The sequence below is a fragment of the Ambystoma mexicanum genome, chromosome 2p, assembly GCF_040938575.1.
Source record: "Ambystoma mexicanum isolate Mex_15411 chromosome 2p, UKY_AmexF1_1, whole genome shotgun sequence".
In the NCBI taxonomy this organism is placed as follows: domain Eukaryota; kingdom Metazoa; phylum Chordata; class Amphibia; order Caudata; family Ambystomatidae; genus Ambystoma; species Ambystoma mexicanum.
In genome coordinates, this window is record NC_090923.1 from 473,627,112 (window position 1) to 473,646,772 (window position 19,661).

At 42.8% G+C, this 19,661-nt stretch overlaps 1 protein-coding gene across 7 annotated transcripts in view; it reads left to right on the forward strand.

The window, feature by feature from the left end:
• Nucleotides 1-19,661, forward strand: part of LOC138566485 (cyclin-dependent kinase 17-like) — a 1,557,968-nt gene that overhangs the window by 1,337,284 nt on the left and 201,023 nt on the right. For all 7 annotated transcript variants that reach the window (XM_069643847.1, XM_069643850.1, XM_069643846.1 and 4 more), the window contains one exon: nucleotides 10,784-10,826. In XM_069643847.1, coding sequence (XP_069499948.1) covers nucleotides 10,784-10,826 — 43 coding nt within the window. The remainder of the gene's footprint in view (nucleotides 1-10,783; nucleotides 10,827-19,661) is intronic.

Here is a 19,661-nt window from a genome sequence, read left to right on the forward strand (position 1 = left end):
TTGGCCACGTCCCCCCCCCCGACTTTGTCACGTGTACATAAGGACTGGCATGCGCGCTCCTTTTCAGTTCACTTGCATAAATCCCTGACTCGAACACTGCTTGCCGTGTGAGGGCTCCATTGTGTAAGAATCCACTGGCTTTCCGGCAAACGTAAGTTCGAATAAATGTGAGCTCTAATGGCGATTGTTACAAGTGCTTGATGGGAGCATCATACTATTATTGTAATCTCAAGCACACGTTGGATCCCGAAGAAAAGTCTGTAACTCATTCAAAGCCCATTTTGTTGTTTCTGTGCTGAGTGAGCGTTTTTTTTTTCTTTTCTCCTAGGCTTCACGTGTAGTGCAACTCTTGCACTATGTATTTTTATTTTGTTGCTTTGTCATCAAGAATAGTCCTTTAGTCTTTATCCTATATCGCGCCCACAGTCAAAGAGAAAGGAAAGGGAAAAAGTGGGGGGGAAATGGAAGCAGAATAGACACTAACCGCACATGAACTCTGTACAAGGCGACTTCTGCTGTGCGTGGTGTTTCTGTGTTCCGTCGACATCTGTAGTCTGCTTTCCTTTGCCCATACGCTGGTCGACCCTCTTCAACAATAGACTTAGCCTGGAATAATATCGCATCCGCGTGTAGCATTAAGGCCGTAGTCGAGTGAGATCAGCTCGCTCTGTCCACTTAACCACATCCCGCGCGTGCATGTCTGACATTCGCAGCCTTGCTTGTCTTTGAACGCCACGTTTTGTTCCACTCTGTCATTTCTCATCTTCCAGCTCGAAGTCTGCTCTTGATAGCCAGCATGCAGCCTACTAGAGTTAAGTACTAGAACCGCTTACCTGCAGTATTCTCCTAAAACATGGCCGGTCCTTTGAGGAGTGGCAAAGTGAGATCTATAATACTGAATAATAAAGATGTAACAACAAACACTCACAAAGATGCCTGCATAGAAGGCAAACAAAGCAGCTTTTTTGACAACAGTGGAGAATCGGAGCACAACATGTCCATTCCTATAAGCCCCCAAAAATCTGATGACCAAATCCTAGTGAGTCACGGTCACAGAGAGTCTGGAAATGAGAATACACTTCCTAATGTATTTCCCCTTAAGGTTGTCCTTGATCCTGAACACTCTATTCAACAAAGCTTCTTAAGCATAGAAGATTACCCTCACGCCCTTAGTTGTTCCCCCTCGAAAGGAAACTGTCCACCTATTCCCCACTTTGAGACTTCTGTGATGGGATCTGTGGTGAGCACTGAGTTGGATAAACGCGTCCGCCTATCTCTTGGTCCCCCAACCCCCATACAGCCTAGAAGGGGGGGGGGGGTTATCGATAACGTTCATTTTCATAAACTCTTATTGCAACCCCACTAAATGCCGAGGCTGAGTGTCCCCAACCCCGTCGAGTAGACCTTTCTCTTGAAAAACCTTTCATCCCCTCCCCAAAGAGCAGTAATTCTACTCAATACGAAGCAGAAGAACCGGAATTTGGGCAAAAGTTGCGAACATGTCGAAGTCCTTGCCCTTCTCCTCCGCCTAGAAATTTCAACTTTCCTCCCAGGACTGTCCCTCCTCTGGACTCTTCATTTCTTCAAGAATATTAGGAAGCAGAAGCCTCTTTCCCAGTCTTTACACTGATCCTAAACCTTCTTGACAAAGGGCACAAGAGCACACATCAGGACATAAAGAACATAAACAACAGGCTAATAGACATACTTACAATAGTAAATGAACTTGAAGCCCTTAACTTTTCTAAGGACCTCCTGAACATTAACAAAATAGATTTACCGTCTGACCGTCGCCAAATATATAAACCATCAAAAGGCTCTCAAACCACCCAATGTTTCTAATACGATACTTCCACCCAAACTGAGCCTCTTCTAGACTTGTTGGTCAAAGTTCCTCAACCAGAGGCTATGCATTCTATTCTTAATCGACCTAGCAAAACCTCTATAGACTTTGGCCTATCAAAATGTTGTCTAATCGCCAATATTGGAAGCGATTTATATTCTCCACAAACTCAACTTCTACTGAACACCCATTAAAGATTAAACCAGGATGTCGCGAAAAACCTGATAGCCCTTCTACACTGACACATTATAGAAGAAGATGCTTGAGAACTTGCCAGGAAGGCTGACATGAATCCTAAAACACAGGTCATTCCTGGTGACAGTAACCCAAAATATTTTGTTTCACAAAAAGAAAAAAGACTGTATATGAAGGCTCTAAAACAAAAATCAAAAAAAGATTGTCCGTTCGAAAAAGAAATCTTCTTGGCACCCAAGAGTAATAAAAAAGTGAAACCTGTGAACACCCTGGAAGAGGCCGACCTCCGAGAAGAGGGCACTCTGGATCTATCCCAATTAAACGAAGCAAGTAAAAAAGCTTTGGGGATGGCCAATAACATTAATAAACTTAAATTGCCCTCAGTCACTATTCAGAATACGGCAAAGGAAGAGCCAGAGGGCGTTTTCGTATGTCCAAGGAGGGTGGTCAGTTGGCTAATGACACCCTTTCCTCAGCATTGAAGTCAAAGACCTATGCTAAAAACTCAAAGGGAAAACAAAATACCTTACAGGCTGAACAGTTATCTAATAACTCTCAAAAAAATGTAAAAAATAACCCTATTAAAAAAGAACAATCCAATGACCAAACATCTTTAAGCAACAATGTTGCTGAGGTCAGGGAAATGGCATGTCCTCTCATGGACCAGCCCTTAGATATCTCTTTGTCATCTAATCTTGTCTCCATACCTTCAAAAATGTTGAAATTAGAAAGCCTAAATAGCCCTCATCAAAATCTGGAGGACAATAGAGCTCACCAGATTATCCCTGGTAATCTCGCAAACATATTGGCATTTAATCTCCATCCTTGCCCTTTCCCTAACACTCGGAATGAGCAAACTCTACATTTAGAAGTTATTGAAGAAGGAAAAAACAACATAAAGATCCCCCTCATCATAATTTTAGCACAAAAAGAACATCCGAAGTTAGGACAGCCTGGTGAGTCGTCAATTGAGCTAGCAATGAATGGTTCAGGATTCTCAAGATCTCTTCAAGATCCGGTTGAGAAAGAAACAGACTACATTAAAAAGTATTCTGCAATTTCTACTCCTTGAACAAGAGACAGCAAGAAGTAATAAGGAAGTGTCGACCTACATGTTAAGGTCACTAAGACACGAGTCACCAGTCAAACTAGGTGAAAAGTCTCCCGGCCATCCTAGACCTCCTAAAGATTCGATTGAAAGAGAAACTGAAACCATATTAACAACAATTGTACAGTCGTTACTTTAAAAACATGAGACAACTAAAAATATTAAAGAAGGGTTATCCCACTCGATGAGTGTTTTAAGACACGGGTTGTCTGACAAATTAGGACCAAAGATTCCAAGTTATCCAACTAACAATTCTCAACCAACTAACAATCCAATGGGGAGAGAAGGTTTAGACAAGGCTACTTTTGCAACTCGACCTCCTTCTCAAGCCTCCTGGCGGGAGACAGAGGGCGGGTTTTCCCACAATGCTCAATTAGCCAACAACTTATCCAAAATCAACATGGATCAGACACAATGGAGAAAACCCACTCACCCCGAGTATCCAAGTGTCATCCTATATTATTTAATCGAGCATGATGGTCCGCCCTCCCTAACGAGGAGCAGAGTCCTTTCACTCTGCAACGAAATTGAACTATTGAGAATGATCTCCCTGGCACGTATCAAACTGGTGGACTTTATACACCCAGAACGACTCGACTGCGTTCGTTTGGTTCTGTATACTAGAATCATGTATGAATCATTCTTGGCAGCCACTGATGAATTCAACAGGATGGGTTATGATTTGATACCCTTTCTTAAAGACACTAGACCGACTTATCAAAGTGAAAAGTCGATTAACACTATGGACCGATCAAACGAAAAAACTAACCAACCCAACCTCACCGAACCAAACATCGATGAATCGAATTGGAGATGGTTAGCCTTATCCCTGAGAGACTCCATCGCCCAACTAAGTGACATGAAGGCTCCTCCTTTATAAAGTAGGAACTCTGGAAGTGCTCTCCTGGAACTCCAGGGGGCACATAAATCTCTTATATTCACATGAAATTTGCAAAAAGCTTACTCAATACCCGGTAATCTGCCTCCAGGAGACTTGGATGACAAGACCCTTTATTTTAGATGGCCATCAATGTCATCAGGATATGGCCGCCCAAGGCTCCATGGGCCGCCCCTATGGGGGCATACTCACGGCTATACAGAATAAGGACAATTTAAAAATCTGTAAATACCAATTGGTTGCGACAGCTTCTTATCCATACTCTTGGATATTGTTGCTCCCAACGACACAGTCTCTCTACTAATCATCAACATCTATTGGCCTGCTAAAGTCAGTCTAGAAGATGCTTTATTACTTCTACAGGAACATGTACACGATGAAATGTCCTTTCGGGTTGGTCTGCAAATAATGATTGTCGGTGACTTAAACGCGGACCTTACTCCCTATATATATATATATATATATTCAGGACAGGACTCGGACTCTTTCCATCATTTGTCATTTATTGATATAGGGAGTGACACCAGAAAATTAAAGCAAGGCAAGCAATGGTTCAAATTTTTTACGGACTGGGGCCTATCCTCGCCCTGTACGATCTCTACCAAGGGTCATGCCGTCCCCACCTGGTCAAATGGGACCCAATCCTCAACAATAGACTATATATTTATCTCGCAATATTTACTGGATTCAGTCACAAATTTTGAGACAATTAATTCTAAACACACTGACCACAGTATGCTTGGAATATCCATATAAGGGACAGTTCCCGGAAGAGCAAAGAATTTTCACAAAATGTGAAGTTAATCCGTCAAGAACAAGAGTCAAATGGCATGAGGTCAACATCAAGCTAGCCAACAGACTCTTTCTAAATATTTTAGACAAAACCACAATTGAAGAAAAACAGACCTTTTTTGACCACAACAACTTTCAGATCCTTATAGGTTCCACCTTAGAGACAATCCTAATCAAAAATTAAAAAATAAAGTTCCAGTAATGACTGGCAAGCATCGTCGCATCTATGACAAGGCTGTTAGACAAAAAAAATCTAGTCTTCAAAAAGACATTAGGTTACTTAATAGACTATCCCCGACTTAAAACTTTCCAAAATTAAAATAAAAAAACTGAAACTGAAATACAAAAATTGGTTGAGGTTATAAATATTCTCTTTACCAAAGTGATAATGAAGGGATGATCTCTGCCCCAAAAGACAATTTCTCGCGACAATTCTGGCTTGTTATTAGCAACCTGGAATTGCCACAATCTTCAGTGCAAACAAGCCAAATATCTGAACAGGACTGGAACGGCCACTTTGGCCTGATTTATAACGGTACAACGTCATTTCATCGCCTGCCTTTTTATCCCCAGGCTTTTCAAAGCGCACATTCCATCAAATGTGCTCATCGAAATTTTTAGGGGGGGTGGGGAAGGGCAGATAATGGTTTGGGCGGGTGGGCAATGGCAAAAAATAAGTGTGGGAGGGGGGGTTTGGTGGATACCCCCCAAAAAAATAAAAAATGAAATAAAGATGAGCACATTCGATGGAATGTGCACGTTAAAAAGCCTAGGGATGAAAAGGCAGGCGATGAAATGATATGGAACCTTTATAACAAAGCGAACTCAAGTAAGAATTGGTCCAAGTTACTATCTACTCCATGGCAATTATGTTTTGGTGTAACAGACATCGAGTCCCAAATAAAGTCTTCGAGCTCCTCGAGCTGCAGGACCAAATGGCCTTTCTAATGCGGTCTTCAAATCGAACTCGACGAAATGGGCAAAGGCCCTCTACTTTTTATTCAAAGACATCATTGCAACAAGAATCATCCCAACAACTTGGCATTTATCGTACATTATTCCGATTTTTAAAAAAGGGGATAGGAATCTGCCTAAAAATGATCGCCCAATCGCTGTACTTGATGCAGACTCAAAGATCTTTGCGGGATTAGTTCTTTCAGAAATAACCCAATGGATGAATATCAACTCCATCTTGAGTTCCTTCCAATATGGTTTTAGAAAAGAAATTGGGACAGAAGCGGGCGGCTTCATTCTAACAACTCTCCAACTTCGAAGCCAGAAAAAAGATGCCTCCCCTGTATATCTAGCGGCCATGTACCCAAGTATGGCATTTGATAGTGTTGATAGAAACATACTCTGGGAAAAATTGAATTCTTTGAACATCCTCATCGATTCTAATCCATCTTCATCTTCATTCTCAAGTCCAAATAAGACTAAACATAGATGGTCTTCTTTCAAGCTCAATAGAAATTAAGAATGGCTTATGACAGGGCTGCCTTTTTGCTTCAATCTTATTCAATCTCTATGTATCGGATGTGGGGAACACTTTGGACACCAGTGCATTTATTCCCCCTAAAATAGGCCATACGAAAGTCGCATGGATGGCCTATGCTAATGACTTCCTTCTTTTAGATCAGTCCCCTAAAGGCTTACAGCGCCTGATAACATCCTTCTATGCTTGCACATGCGCCAACAAACTTACCATTAATGGAGCTAAAACTATCGTCATGACTCTATCGAACAAAAAAGGAACTCAATCGAGGAAAAAACATTCCTGGTTCCTGGACAATGAAAAATTGAGGATACACTCAGCAATGATATATCTGGGCTTTCCAATTTTTGACAAATATAGACAACTTTTGTATCAAGAACATCTTATGAAGAAAGCAGGACCTGTTTCAGCACAATTAAAAAAAGTAGATAATACATTTGGTAAATTTTCAATTATTCCCTTGCTGGGCTATTTCAAACTAAAAGTGACCCCAAAATTGGTCTATGGAATAGAAATCTTCTCAGAGGAAGCGGCGAAAGAACTGTCCAAGTGGAGTCAAAAATATTATAAGGAATCATGTACTGGCTTCCCAAATCAGTTCCAGTAGAAGTTATACACTACGAGCTAGGCTTACTGACTTGGTTTTGCTGGGTGTCTTGCCGAAAAATATCTTTATACAGAAGACTAATCAGCAAATCAGGAGACAACCTTTATAGATTCGTAGGCGAAAGCCTAAATAGTGGACAACCAGGATTAGACCATTTATTAAACCTGGAGGCTCTGTGTAAGAAACTTCTACAACAACTAGGAGTGGAAAAGGAGACCCTGTTAACGAATTCGATGCTTGTAAAGAAACTGTTAGAAAATGCTGATTGGGCTAACACCTCTGCAAAGGTGACCGGCTTTAACTCTATGGTCACTAAGTAACACAACAGAAAGCACACAACCATTTGGAACCATACTTAATGAAGTACCCCACTCGTGCTACGTGCAATGAGACAATGCGTTTCCGCTTTAATGTGTGTTCCACCGGTGAAATCTTAGAAATCCGCTATGACATATCCCTGAAAGATGCAGGAAAGGTTGACTTTTCTGCAGGTTCTGCCACCACTCAAAAAAGAAAGAAACATTACGTCACCTACTCTTAGATTGTGAGTGTTTAATGACAGAAAGAATTGAATATTTTTCTAAGTTTGTAATTCTATTGAGTTGGTTATATCTGACATGCTATGGTGGGAGATGCTCCATGGATCTGGGATTTCGCTTAAGATAGCGGTCATTAGTTTTTAAAAAAAATATTTGCAATATCTCATAACCTATTATCGTTTTGTCATTTTGGACTTGAATGAATGCATCCCCTTATAACACATCCTTGTGGAGATGGTTTGCATAACACCCTTTGTTACCAACTAACTGTTTTGCACATTTCGTTCTAAATGACGTGATCCTTTCATGATCTGTAAGAAAGGAATCACATCTTATTATATACTGCAGTGTTGAATTTATTCTTTTGTTATTTTAAGCTTTAAATGCTGTATTTTATCTTTCTTAAACTTTTGTAAAGGTTTGTTTACAAGCCAAAACAATAAAAAAAGCTAAAAAAAAAAATAAGAGCTTGAGAAATCACCCAACATTGGGAGTGCTGCAGTTTCTTTGGAAAAACAGCAACAATCATTGTCTATCTTCATGGCACTCTCCTCTAGCATTGGTATAGGGCCCTCCAATAGATCTCTAAAACAGGAGGCTAGTTTTTCAATGAAGGTGCTTTTATAGAATAAAAGGCACTCCCGGAGGTTCTCAGGCGAGAGGCAGTAACTGTTTTTGAATATTTAAGACTTAAGAGAGAACTGACTGATAAGAAAATGAATGACAACTTGACCAGAGATCTTACCCAATTTGAGAAAGTGTTAGCAACTTCATACAATAGAAAAGGGATTCTCTCCAAACTCTATAAAGTACTAATCACAGCCTAGATGAGTAACAGACAGAACGTTATGCATGAGTGGGGCACTTTATTGGGTGAAGAGATCCCTGAGGAGTCATGATAGAACATCTTTACAATTACCTTTCATGGCAATTTATGTATGTCCTCTATGGAACACAATTTTAAAATGCTACATGGGTGGCATAGAAACCCTCTGTCTTTCAAAGATGTTTCAGAGCTCGTCCCTTCTTTGTCCAAGGGTGTGTGGTCAGGTGGGTTCCTGATTCCACATGTTGTGTCATTGCCTAATGATCCAGATTTACTGGGGAGAGCTCCTAAATTGGATCAAGATAGTAATGGGGAAAAACTCATACTAGACCCCCTCAAATGTTATCAGGCATCCCACCTGCGAATAGGGAGGAATTCTGGTTCCCTAGGATGTGTGAGGCAATGTTAAGGGATGGAATAATCACTGTAGAACAGAAATGGAAATCTCTGGACATTCCAGGGAAGGCTGAGTGGGAAAGAAAACTTCAAAATATGTTTATCATGGAAAGGTTCACTGCCATAGTCAACGACTGCATGGGATCATTTCAGGAGGAATGGAGCCCACTGATTAGTAGTTGTGAGCTTGAGAAGACGAGAGAAGTTAATAAGGATGGCCCTTAGAGGGCTCTGTAGGTTGGTTCACCATTAGGTGGCCGGGGAGAAGATGATTGTGAAAGTAAGTGGGGTAAGCTACTTGCAAAACGAGGTAGGGTACAGAGTGGTATTTCGGAGAAGGACGGGTGAAGCACAATCGTCTGTGCAGATCATTGAGTGAGCCATAAAGCTGGGGTTGAGTAGGCCAAGCATAGAGGGGGAGTTCGAAATACTGCTCCTTGTTCAGAATATCATGTTATCTGAGGACTTTACATGAATGGTGATTACCCATTTTACTTTAAGTGCTTAAGGGGGAACCATGTGGGTGGAAGGTCAGGATTTTGGGGGAGAATTGTGGAAGTATTGTATTTCCCTTGTATTTGTTTTGCTGTTAAATTGAAAAATAAAAACTTACATTTAAAAAAAAAATATATAACAAAACTATAATAAATTGTGATACAATTCCTAACTACCTTCAATGGTTTCCAGACCCTCATTAAATGGTTATTTATGAGATTTAGACTAAACCAATTATGTGCCCTAGACGTTTTGGGAATTACAAAGAAAGGTGTTATTCGTTATCCATTTTTAAAAACAAATTCACTATAAAAGAATTCTAAATTCAGATGGGTTTTGGTATCGCCTTCTAAACGGGTATCAGACAAATGTGATTATTGCACTCAATAACTTTAATTGATCTGTGTATGTACTTTTAGGAGAACATTGTTTTTCACCTTTGAGGGCTGGTAGGAAATGGAATGGGGCTGTAATGTGTATACTGAAGAATCCTTATACTGATGAACTTTGTGATGGTATAAACTGTAACATTTTAAGAATGATGTGTAAAGGTTTGTTATGAGCCGTAAATGCAATTAAAAAAAGAGAAAGGTGAGTATGGGAACTTTGTTGGTCTTCTCGTTCCACAATTTGAAGGGAGTTCTTGCTGGAAAGAAGTAGAAGGTGCTTGTATTTTAGGAATTGATGCCCTTCGAATCCCTAATAGATTTTAGAATGATATGAGGGGTATAAGGGATTGATGTCAAACATATTTTAGGTTTTCTTATTCTGGAGAGGTCGGAGTTCAATACTGGGAGAGAGGAGATGGGAGGAGGATTTGAATACCCCAATTATTTATGCACTGTGGTCGCTTATATTTAGAGCGATGGCAAAGGCCTTGTTGTCAAGCCCAATCCAAGCTCTATAGCTTTAAACTACTACATAGTGACACTAAGCACCAGCAAGGTTTGCAAAGAAATTTAAAAATATAAGTCTGTGGTGTCATAAGGAATCTGGGGTGTTGTAGGCACATACTGGCACATGTGGTGGGTTTGTCCTAAGGTATGGATCTACTTACTGACAGGAGGACCTATCATGGATAAAAGGGTATAAAGAAATAGAACAGCCTCTAGACCAGTAAATGCTTCGGTTTGGGTTACAGAAGAGGAAGATGGGATAAACTGCCTCCCTCCCAGTGAACAGCAGATGTTGATGGCAGCTGGAGCATGTTTGGCAGCAGGCTGGAAGAGAGGAAGACTTCCAGTGAAGGGAGAATGGTTGGGAAAAGTGAGAGCGGTTTCATATGGAAAAAATGGCAATGTTGCTCCAGGACCCTGCCAGATAAATAGAGGCAGAATGTTTTCTTTTCTTACCTTGTGAATATTAACGGGTACAATTTTGATTTGGAGCATCTTGTAATTTCTCTTTAGTTATTGTTTTTAATTAATCGTGCAGGATGATTGATGTGTGCTGTACTTTGAATATGAGGGATGGGGAAGTTGTGCATTGAAGCTGAAACATGAAAATTAATGAAGGCATGCTTCATTCCCAGAATGCACAAGTAAACATAATGTTATTTTCTGAGCACCAGTTTTCTGTTTCTTTCGTTGCAGGTTGGATAACGATGGCCTTGATCTTCTGTCAAAGCTTCTTCAGGTAATTTACAACAGGCCCCTTTTCCCTGACATTCCTATTATTAGACAGAGGCAGAATTTAAAATGGAATTAGCATTAATAAGGGAAGAGATTGCTAGTGGCCCTGGGACGCGCTATACAAGGCTGCATTCTCTTACAACAATACAAGTTTTTGGAGGATTATTACAAGAATTTTCAATGACCTAGATTTGGGTTTCTTTGAAGATCCGGAGGTCCATGTTACTGAACAAGACTGGGTTGAACACTTAAGTATGCTTTATAGCTCGGGTTCAAATATAATGACCAAGGGCAATATTGCCATAGCCCTGGCGTTTTCAGACTGTGAACTTTAGAACAATTTACAGTTGGAGAGCTCGAACTGGCCATTGGAGGGCAAAGATCATTTAAGGCGCCGGAGGTAGATGCAGTGGCAAATTATCTATTCCATTCTTGTATTGATCTATGGGCTCTGCTTCTTACCTAGGTATTTAATGCAATACTGGCTACAAATCACATATGCCAAAGCTGGAAAATTGGCATTATCATACCCGTATATTAATAAAAGGGAATAAAGCATCCTCTGTCTTATGCCCTGGTTACTTTTTTGGACAGATCATCAAAGTTGTTCCTGGGTATTCTCATGAGATGAGTAGAGGAATGGGCTATAGTGTAGTGTTCTTTCTGATACTCAGTTGGCCTTTAGGCCTGGGATGGGGCACTGTAAATCAATGTATTCATCTTTACTTGCTCCTCACCAAATACCTTATGGGACTTTGGTCTACGTGGCCCTCATGGTTTTAAGTTCAGCATTTGGCCACATAGACCGGAGCCTCTTTTGGCAAACTCTGGAATCTCTTCATTATGATTCTAAAGGCTGTGTTAGATTTGGAAAAGGGGGAGAGTTAAGCAGCAACATTAATGTGGAGAAAGGGGTGCAGCAGTGATGCATGCCTGCAACCATTATTTAAAATGTATATATTATCTTCCTTCTGTCCTGGAGATGTTGGGCGCAGATGTACCACATTGTCGGGCAGAACGTTTCCGGTATTGAGTTAAGCAGATGATTCTGCTCTCATAGCCAGAACACCTACATTGTTACAAACCTTAATGGAGGGCAATGCCAATTGTATGACCAATCGGGAACTTAAGGTGAACAAAGGTAAATGCTGTGTTTTATGTTTTTCAACAAAATCACTTTACCAGGCTAAGATTTTTCTAGAAGGCCAAACATTCTTTAACTTTGAGAGTTTTGAGTATCTGTGGATAAACTGTAATAGCTTAATATTAATAATAAAAGCTTGCATTGGATCAACATATGTAAAAGAAGATCAAACAAGATATTGGTGGTCTATTTTGATTTGTCAAGATCCTGCAGCAACACTCAGTTATGCACATGTTAACTGCCTACAGAAGAAGGGGGGTGACCATGGGGCTTTATGGTAGTGAACTCTGGACCGTTGGGAAGGATAGTGGGGCTTCAATGTGAGGAGAATTGTTTTCCCCCTCAGCTTTTGGGCCTTCGACTATCTTAGCATATGTTACCCACTTGGAACGGATCTAGCCCACATCTCCGATATTTTGTTTCTTAAGAACCATTCTCTTTTGGCGATCCCTAGGGCAAGGTGAAAACCTGACCAAATTATTGATGAGACATTCGCTGCCTTTGGGAATCTGTCATAATATAGAATGGTTGGCATACATAAACAGTCTTTTCGATCAGTAGGCTTGGATTGCTTCGTTATAAATCCTGACAATATTGCTGCTGGTGCCCAAAGAAATGCTAAAATCTAAGTTTATGGTTCTGTGGGGGGAGTAACAGAGAGGATTCTAATGGTTTGACATCCTCGGTAACGCAACACTGGCCTCTTTCGCCATCTACAGGGGCAACGAGTTATGTTATTCTGGTTACTAGTTGGTACCATAGATCATTGCTGTTTGTTATGCCAGTAAAGGCTATAACAGGAAATGTGTCTGGTGCAATGTATACAAATGATGCTCGCTGATTTTGTCTCACTGCTGAAACCAGGGCCCATTTTGGGCTTTTCTGTCCCTGTACAAGGATATACAGAGACTGTACCTTCTTGATTTTCTATGGTGCTGTGGTTTGAGATATTGGAAACCAGCTTTTATGTTGTTGCTGTGCATTCCAGATGCCACAAGTGCTTTTACAGCTTGTTACTTACATTTTGCCTCGAAAAAGGAGAATATCGATCTGTTATTTTTAACCATGATCTTAATCTGATGTGTTTGGTAATTGATTAAGTTCTAAAATAGTTTCTACTGTTTTTACATTTGCTGATATATATGTCCCAGGACTTTTTCTGATGCATGTTTTTATGATATTGTTCTTATGATACTGTTTATAGATTTGTGTTAATCCAAATAAACTGATTTTGACTGACTTGCTGTGATAAACAATATTTAAAATTTCTGCATAAGCAGGGCCCTCTGTCTTCTCTTGAATGTTTTATCTCACCCTCTTCCAGGGACTATACAAAATTAACCCTGGGTTTCTAAATTCGAGAAGGTAGTTAATTAAAGTTATTATTATAACACATTTATTGTCCGTTTGTTTTGTTGTGCTTTGTTGACAAGTCCTGTCTAGTAAATTACATTTCTGGATTAGTATAATGCACCTCTTAGGGTTACCAGCACTTTAAAGATTTAATTTTAAATGGACTGATCAGAAACGTTTAACAGAATGTTGAATTTGTAGTTAAGCTACAGAGACACAAAATAATGTGAATTTTCTTTATTACCCTCAAACCAACCACAGCAAGTAAAAACGAAAGCCATTATTTATTGGTGTTTTGTGACCCATCGCAAACGAAGCTGGACCTTCGTTACAGCAGAATTTGGTTGTCATCCACATATATTTGGAAGAGTGTAGTTAGGATTTCTAGGGGTTGCGCGGAAGGTCTCATGTGGGCAACAAAAAGCCCCGCAGTGCCCCACCTCAGTGGTGGAGAGTTCTTAGAGAAGTTACCTATATAGATTGTGCCCCGCCTGTCTTTCAATAAGCCGATTATTTGTATTTTGTATTTGAGCGCTGTACGCCAAAGCATTGTAGAAGTCATCACAGTACAAAATATGAACACAATATCTGTAAACTAGAAAAACTAAAGGTGATGCGCTTTAAGGGCAGAACGAAACAGAGAATAGGAATAGATAGAATGTAGAGAAAGAGGAAGAGTGTTCCACTGCAAAGGAGCAAGTAAAGAAAAGCAACAAAATCTAGATTGAGCATATGGGGAGCGAGGAAAAGGTAGAAGAAAGAGGGACTGAGAACAGAGAGCACGAGAGGGGATGTGAAAGGATTACAATGAGGAGAAGGATTATTAAGAGATTTAAAAACCATACAAAGAAAAGAAAATTTAAGACGAGAGATGAAATTTGAGCCACCCAAGAGAGAATAGTCTCAGAGAAATAGAATTGCGAGTCGAAAGAGAACAATAAAGATGAATACAAGAGTTAAAGATAGATTTTAGAGGCCAAAAAGAATACAAGAAAAATAGAACAGGAGGGGAAAAAAGAGAGGAAATTAGGCATTTATCAGCATTAAACATAAGAAACTGCCTTGCCTTCCGAATATTATAAAGGTGGGCCCTGCATGAGCGCCAACGTACAAAAATATGATGAGAAGAAGAAAGCTACAAAAAAAATACAGACTGAAGAAAAACTAGAAGGTGGCGGGGAATAGTGACAGGGTGGAAGAGGAGAGGTAATAGTGGTAGCAGGAAAGAAAAGTACTTGTCTTAGAGGAATTAAGAACAAGATAATGATCCAGCATCCAAGATTTAATAGCCAAGAACCAGGATGTCAAGGTGTCATGAATAACGGAAGTAAAAGAAAAAAAAGATAGAAAAAGTTGGATGTTATTAGCATAGAAAAGGTGAAACAACCCAAATGAAGACATAATAGATACAAGAGGAGAAGTATAGAGAGAAAATAGGAAGCGTCCCAGGACAGAACTTTGGGTGAACACCATGTTGAAAACGGGACAATACCAGAAGATTTAGCAGCCCAGGAAACTGAGACGGTGCGATTGGATAAATCCGAATGAAACAAAGAATAGAACCAGAAAGCCCTAAGGAGGAAAGAGAAGAGAGAAGCAAAGCCTGATCAACAGTATCAAACGCAGCAATTAAGTCAAGTGAGTTTAATAGAGAAGAGTGCTTAGAATAATGAGCTGAAAGTCACGAATCACAAACTGAAAGCAGAGCAGTCTCAAATTGAATCAAGCAAATGCAAGCCAGATTGAAAACGAGGAAGAATAGAATTAGCATAAATAAAAGGCGAGACTTGAGAGTAAACCAGACATTCCAAGAGCTTATATCGATATTGAAGAAGAGATATAGGCCTAAAGTTAGAGGGGCAAAAAGGATCAAGGAAATGCTTTTTCAAGATTGGAAGAATAGTAGCATGCTTGAATGAAGATGGAAAAGTCAAATGAGGCAAAGGAAATATTAATAAAATAAGATAAGATAAAACACCAAAGAAGGATCGACCTTAGGAGTAAGTGAACAAGGAATTAAAACAGAAGGAGCAGCAGTAGGGTGCGCTCGTGCCAACAGAAGAAGCATATCAGAAGTAGAAATGGGGGGAAAGTTGGTAAAACAGCACAGTGGGGAAAACCGAAGAGATGGGAGAAGAAGGAACGATAGAGCGTAGAGCAGTAACCTTTGAATGAAAATAAGAATCAAAATCAACTGCCGAAAGAGAAGAAATAAGAATATAATCAGGAAAAGTAGGAGGAGGTAAACGAGACAAGGTTTGAAAAAGATGACCGAATGAGAAGGCAGAATAATAAGACTGTTTAGCCAAGATAAGTCTATCATCATAGAGTGAAATGTAGAAAGAAAAGAAGAATCCGAATCAAGTTGCGATTTATGCTAGTGACGATCCAAGTGGCAAAGAGTTTGTTGCATGGAATGAAGCTGCGCCGTTAGCTAGGGTTGTGATGGGTTTCGAGTAGGAGAAAAGGAAGATGCAGGATAAAGAGAAGAAAAGAGTAGGAAAGCAGCGTCCACACAAAGCGCTGAAAACAATGAGTGAGAAGGAAGAACAGAAATACTAGAAGAAACAAAAAGAGTATTATTAAAGGCATGAATATCACACAGAGATTAAGTGTGATGGTGAGACGATGTGGGTGAGGCAGCGGACGGGCCAGGAGGAGAACAAATAGAAAAAGATAGAAGATAGTGGTCAGAAGAATAACCAGACTATTCATCCTAGTGTTTTTACCGGGTATGAACTGCGAGTTCAGAAGCCGGGATGTGGTCGAGAAGGTTGAGGCTGGTTATTTTATCACCATCTTTGGATTCTGTACAAGTCAGACTTTCTAGTTCCCTCCCCTTTCCTCCATCCTTGTAGGCATCCTGAAACATGGGGACGGTACCGGAACCTTTGGCAGCGAAAAATGTAGCTCCCCCTTTAAATTTAGTATATCGCCTGGGGGCGTGGCTTCGGTTGTGGGAACGCCCCTCCAAGGCCCTGCCATCCGGCGCCTCACCTCAGTCCCTTTTTCCTCCAGGTGTCAGACCTGGCAGCCAGTGCTGAGACTTTTTTAGCACTCCGCTTGCTCCCTGTTTTGTTTTTTCAATCTTATTTGACTTCCCTTCAGTGCCTCGTCTCCCCGGCGCATGTTGGCTGCAGGAGGATTCACAAGATGTGCCTCATGTGACCACTCATTCCCGTCCTCGGACCCCCATGCACCACCGCTGGGATGCATGTTCAGCTTGCAGCGCTCTCGGTCACAAGGCATTGAAGAATTGGTTGTTGTGGTGGAGGGAGATCTTCCACACTTCTCCTACGTCCCAGGACTTCGTCTCCAGGACCTCTCGTCAAGACAAGTTAATCCCTCTGTTCAGCACGCTTCCACAGCACAGCGACTCCTTCACTGGGATTCCCACAGATAGGGGTTCTTCGGATTTAGGTTCTGGCAGGACCAAGGCCTCCAAGTCTCCCGGCTACCAAGCCGAGGGGTGCGGGGGCTCTTCCGAGCTCTACAGGGACAGACCTGAGGCTGTCCGGGCTACCGGCTCCCAAGCTGAGGGGCCCAGGGGCCCTACCGGGCTGTCCTCGAAAGGGCGATCAAGTTCGTCCTCTTCTTTCCTCTTCTTTGACCCCAAGGGGTAAGGAATCGTCAAGTGCAACCTCTAAGAGTCTTTCTTCGGTAAGATCCAGCACGACTACAGGCCTAGGTTCGAGGGCGTTTTGCCTACCAGAGCTTGCTCCGAGGTGGTGAGTCAGGGCGTTACAACTACCGGCCAAGGGCTCAGCGACTACCAGAGTGATCTCTGAGGTGGATGCTGCCGCTTCGTGTGCAAGACCCAAGGTGTATTCTCCCATGTCTGAGGTCTCTTGTGGCTCAGGGCCCCTAGGCACCCGCCGGCTAGCGAGGAACGCTTTTTCGAGCGCTTCCTCTTCCTCAGATGAAGGGGCTCCGGATGGATATTGTGAAGGTCACCCCACAGGCTGCGCCCCCTCCTCTGGGGACGCATCCCGTTCACCCAAGGTTGCCGGTTCCAGTGCGGGTCCCTCCCTGTCCAGGCCCTACCGGTTGTTCAGACCCTTCCACCTCCTCCCGCCCAACCAACGCCTCCCCCTCAGCCGCCTTTGAAACTATCTTTAGCTCCAGACTTAAGGGGGGCCCGCCAGCACCTGTGTCCCAGAGCCAGGACTCCCCTTGGTCCGTTAAAGGGAACAGGGATGATAATGATGATGATGATGACGCCCAGGATGATGAGTCCTCGGCAACCGTTAAGGCATTTCATGACCGCCTTCAGGATCTGCCGAAGTTCTTTCGGGGTCCCACTGCTTGAGGAAGCCCCCCCAGGAGTCAGGAGAGCTAGCAGAGGTCTTGGGTAAGCACGCCAAGATCTGGTCTGGCATCCCTCTCCATAAGAGAGTCCTGCAGGTGGCGAGAGGTTCTGGGAGAAGCCCTGGGCCCACACCCAGATAAATAAGAACCTGAACAGCAGGTTCAGGCTGACAGACAGGAAGCCAATCCTCCTGGCCTCCCACCCGCAGCCGCATTCTTCAGTAGTGGCTGCGGCCTCCTTATATTCTAAACCATCGTCTTTGTTGTCTTCCTCTACGGGAGCCACCTCCAGTTGTCTCCCCAAGGAGGACAAGGTCCTAGAGTCTTTAGGAAAGCGCTATTATTCCATTGCAAGACTGCATCTGCAGCAACCAATGCAGATGCCCTCATGGCTGCGGCTAACCGGAAGCTATGGCGGGAGCTCAGGGAATTTCTGCCATTGTGCAAGACCTCTTGGAGTCTTCGGTCTCCCACATCGACATAGCCAGCAGACATCTTTGCCTTGGGGTCGAGATGAGGACGACGGCGTGGATGCATGCCACTAAGTTTTCATCCGACGTGCAGGAGCGGATCCTAGATTTGCCCTTCGAGGGCGTGGACCTTTTTCATTCATCAACCGATGACAAGTTGACGAAGAAGAAAGCCTCCAAAAACTGCTGAGTCTTTGGCCATTCTGATAAAGCCATGACCAATATCCTTCCCTCAGTACCAGAGCAGAACCAAGCTCAAAATCCTAGGCTTTTTCCGGCTGAAAGGGGATTCGGGACCGCGGCACACAGATGCCTGACAGGTCGCCCAACGAGAACAGGTGGAAGCAGCAGAGGACTTTGCAAAGGTTTTTCTGCTCGCCCTAATCCGCCCCGCCTCTGATGCCAAAAAGCAGTGACGTCAAGGTCAGAAACACAGCTCGCCTGTGGGGGGCCATTTGGATCTTTTCCAGGGCACCTGGAAGCATCTTTTCGGCAACCCGTGAATCCAATCCATAGTCTTCACGGGCTTCAGTCTTCCTCTTCCTTTGCCTCGCCCATCCTCTCCTCCTCTTCGCCAGGTCTGGTCCCTTGGTCTGGTCTTTTACGGGAGCTGCTCTCTCTCTCTCTCTTGGAGATGCAGGACATTGAACCCGTTCTTCATTCAGATCGGGGCTTGGGGTACTATTCCAGGATTTTTGCGGCACCCAAGAACAACCAGGCTGGCTGAGGGTTGTTCTGGACCTGTAATTTCTAAATCTGGCTTTACCGCTGGAACGCTTCAAGATGATTACTCCCTCACACATTGCTGAGTCGCTCTGTGAAGGGGACTGGATGTGTTCCCTGGACCTCAAGGATGCGTACTTGCATGTACCCATCTACCATCCACTTTGGAAGCTTCTGCAGTTCACAATTGTCATACCAGGTTCTGCACTTCGGCCTGAACTCTGCCCCTCGTGTCTCCACGAAGTTAATGAACGCAGTGGTGAGCCATCTCCGCTTGGAGGGCCGATATCTGTACCCTTATTTGGATGACTGGCTGGTGAAAGCGGGGTCACTCGATGAGGTGTTGCACTCCTGTCAGACTGGCAGATATCCTTCATCAGCTGGGGTTCTCCCTCAACAAGAGGAAGTCAGTCATACCCATCTCAGACTCTTGTCCTTATAGGGGTGCGTTGGGACACTACGGTTCAGCGGGTGTTCCCTACCCCCGAGAGGCTCCTGTCCCTCCGCAAGGTGGTGGGGCATTTTCTGTACAACTGGACCACCTCGGCATGGTGGTTCCAGCATATTCTGGGCCTAATGGCCTCCTGCGGGCTCACTGTACAGCACGCTCGCCTCAAGATGAGGTGCCTCCAGCTGGCAGTCAATTGGGATCAGGAGACGGGGTCTCATTAGACGGGATCCCAGTACCACTGCTCCTGCTTTCCAATCTCTGTTGGTGGATGATGGATAGCAATGTTTCAATGGGAGCCCCCTTCACCCGACTGGAGCTTACACTGGTGGTGACAACAAACTCCTCTCTTTTGGGCTGGGGGCTACTCTGGAGGGATACGCGATTCATGTA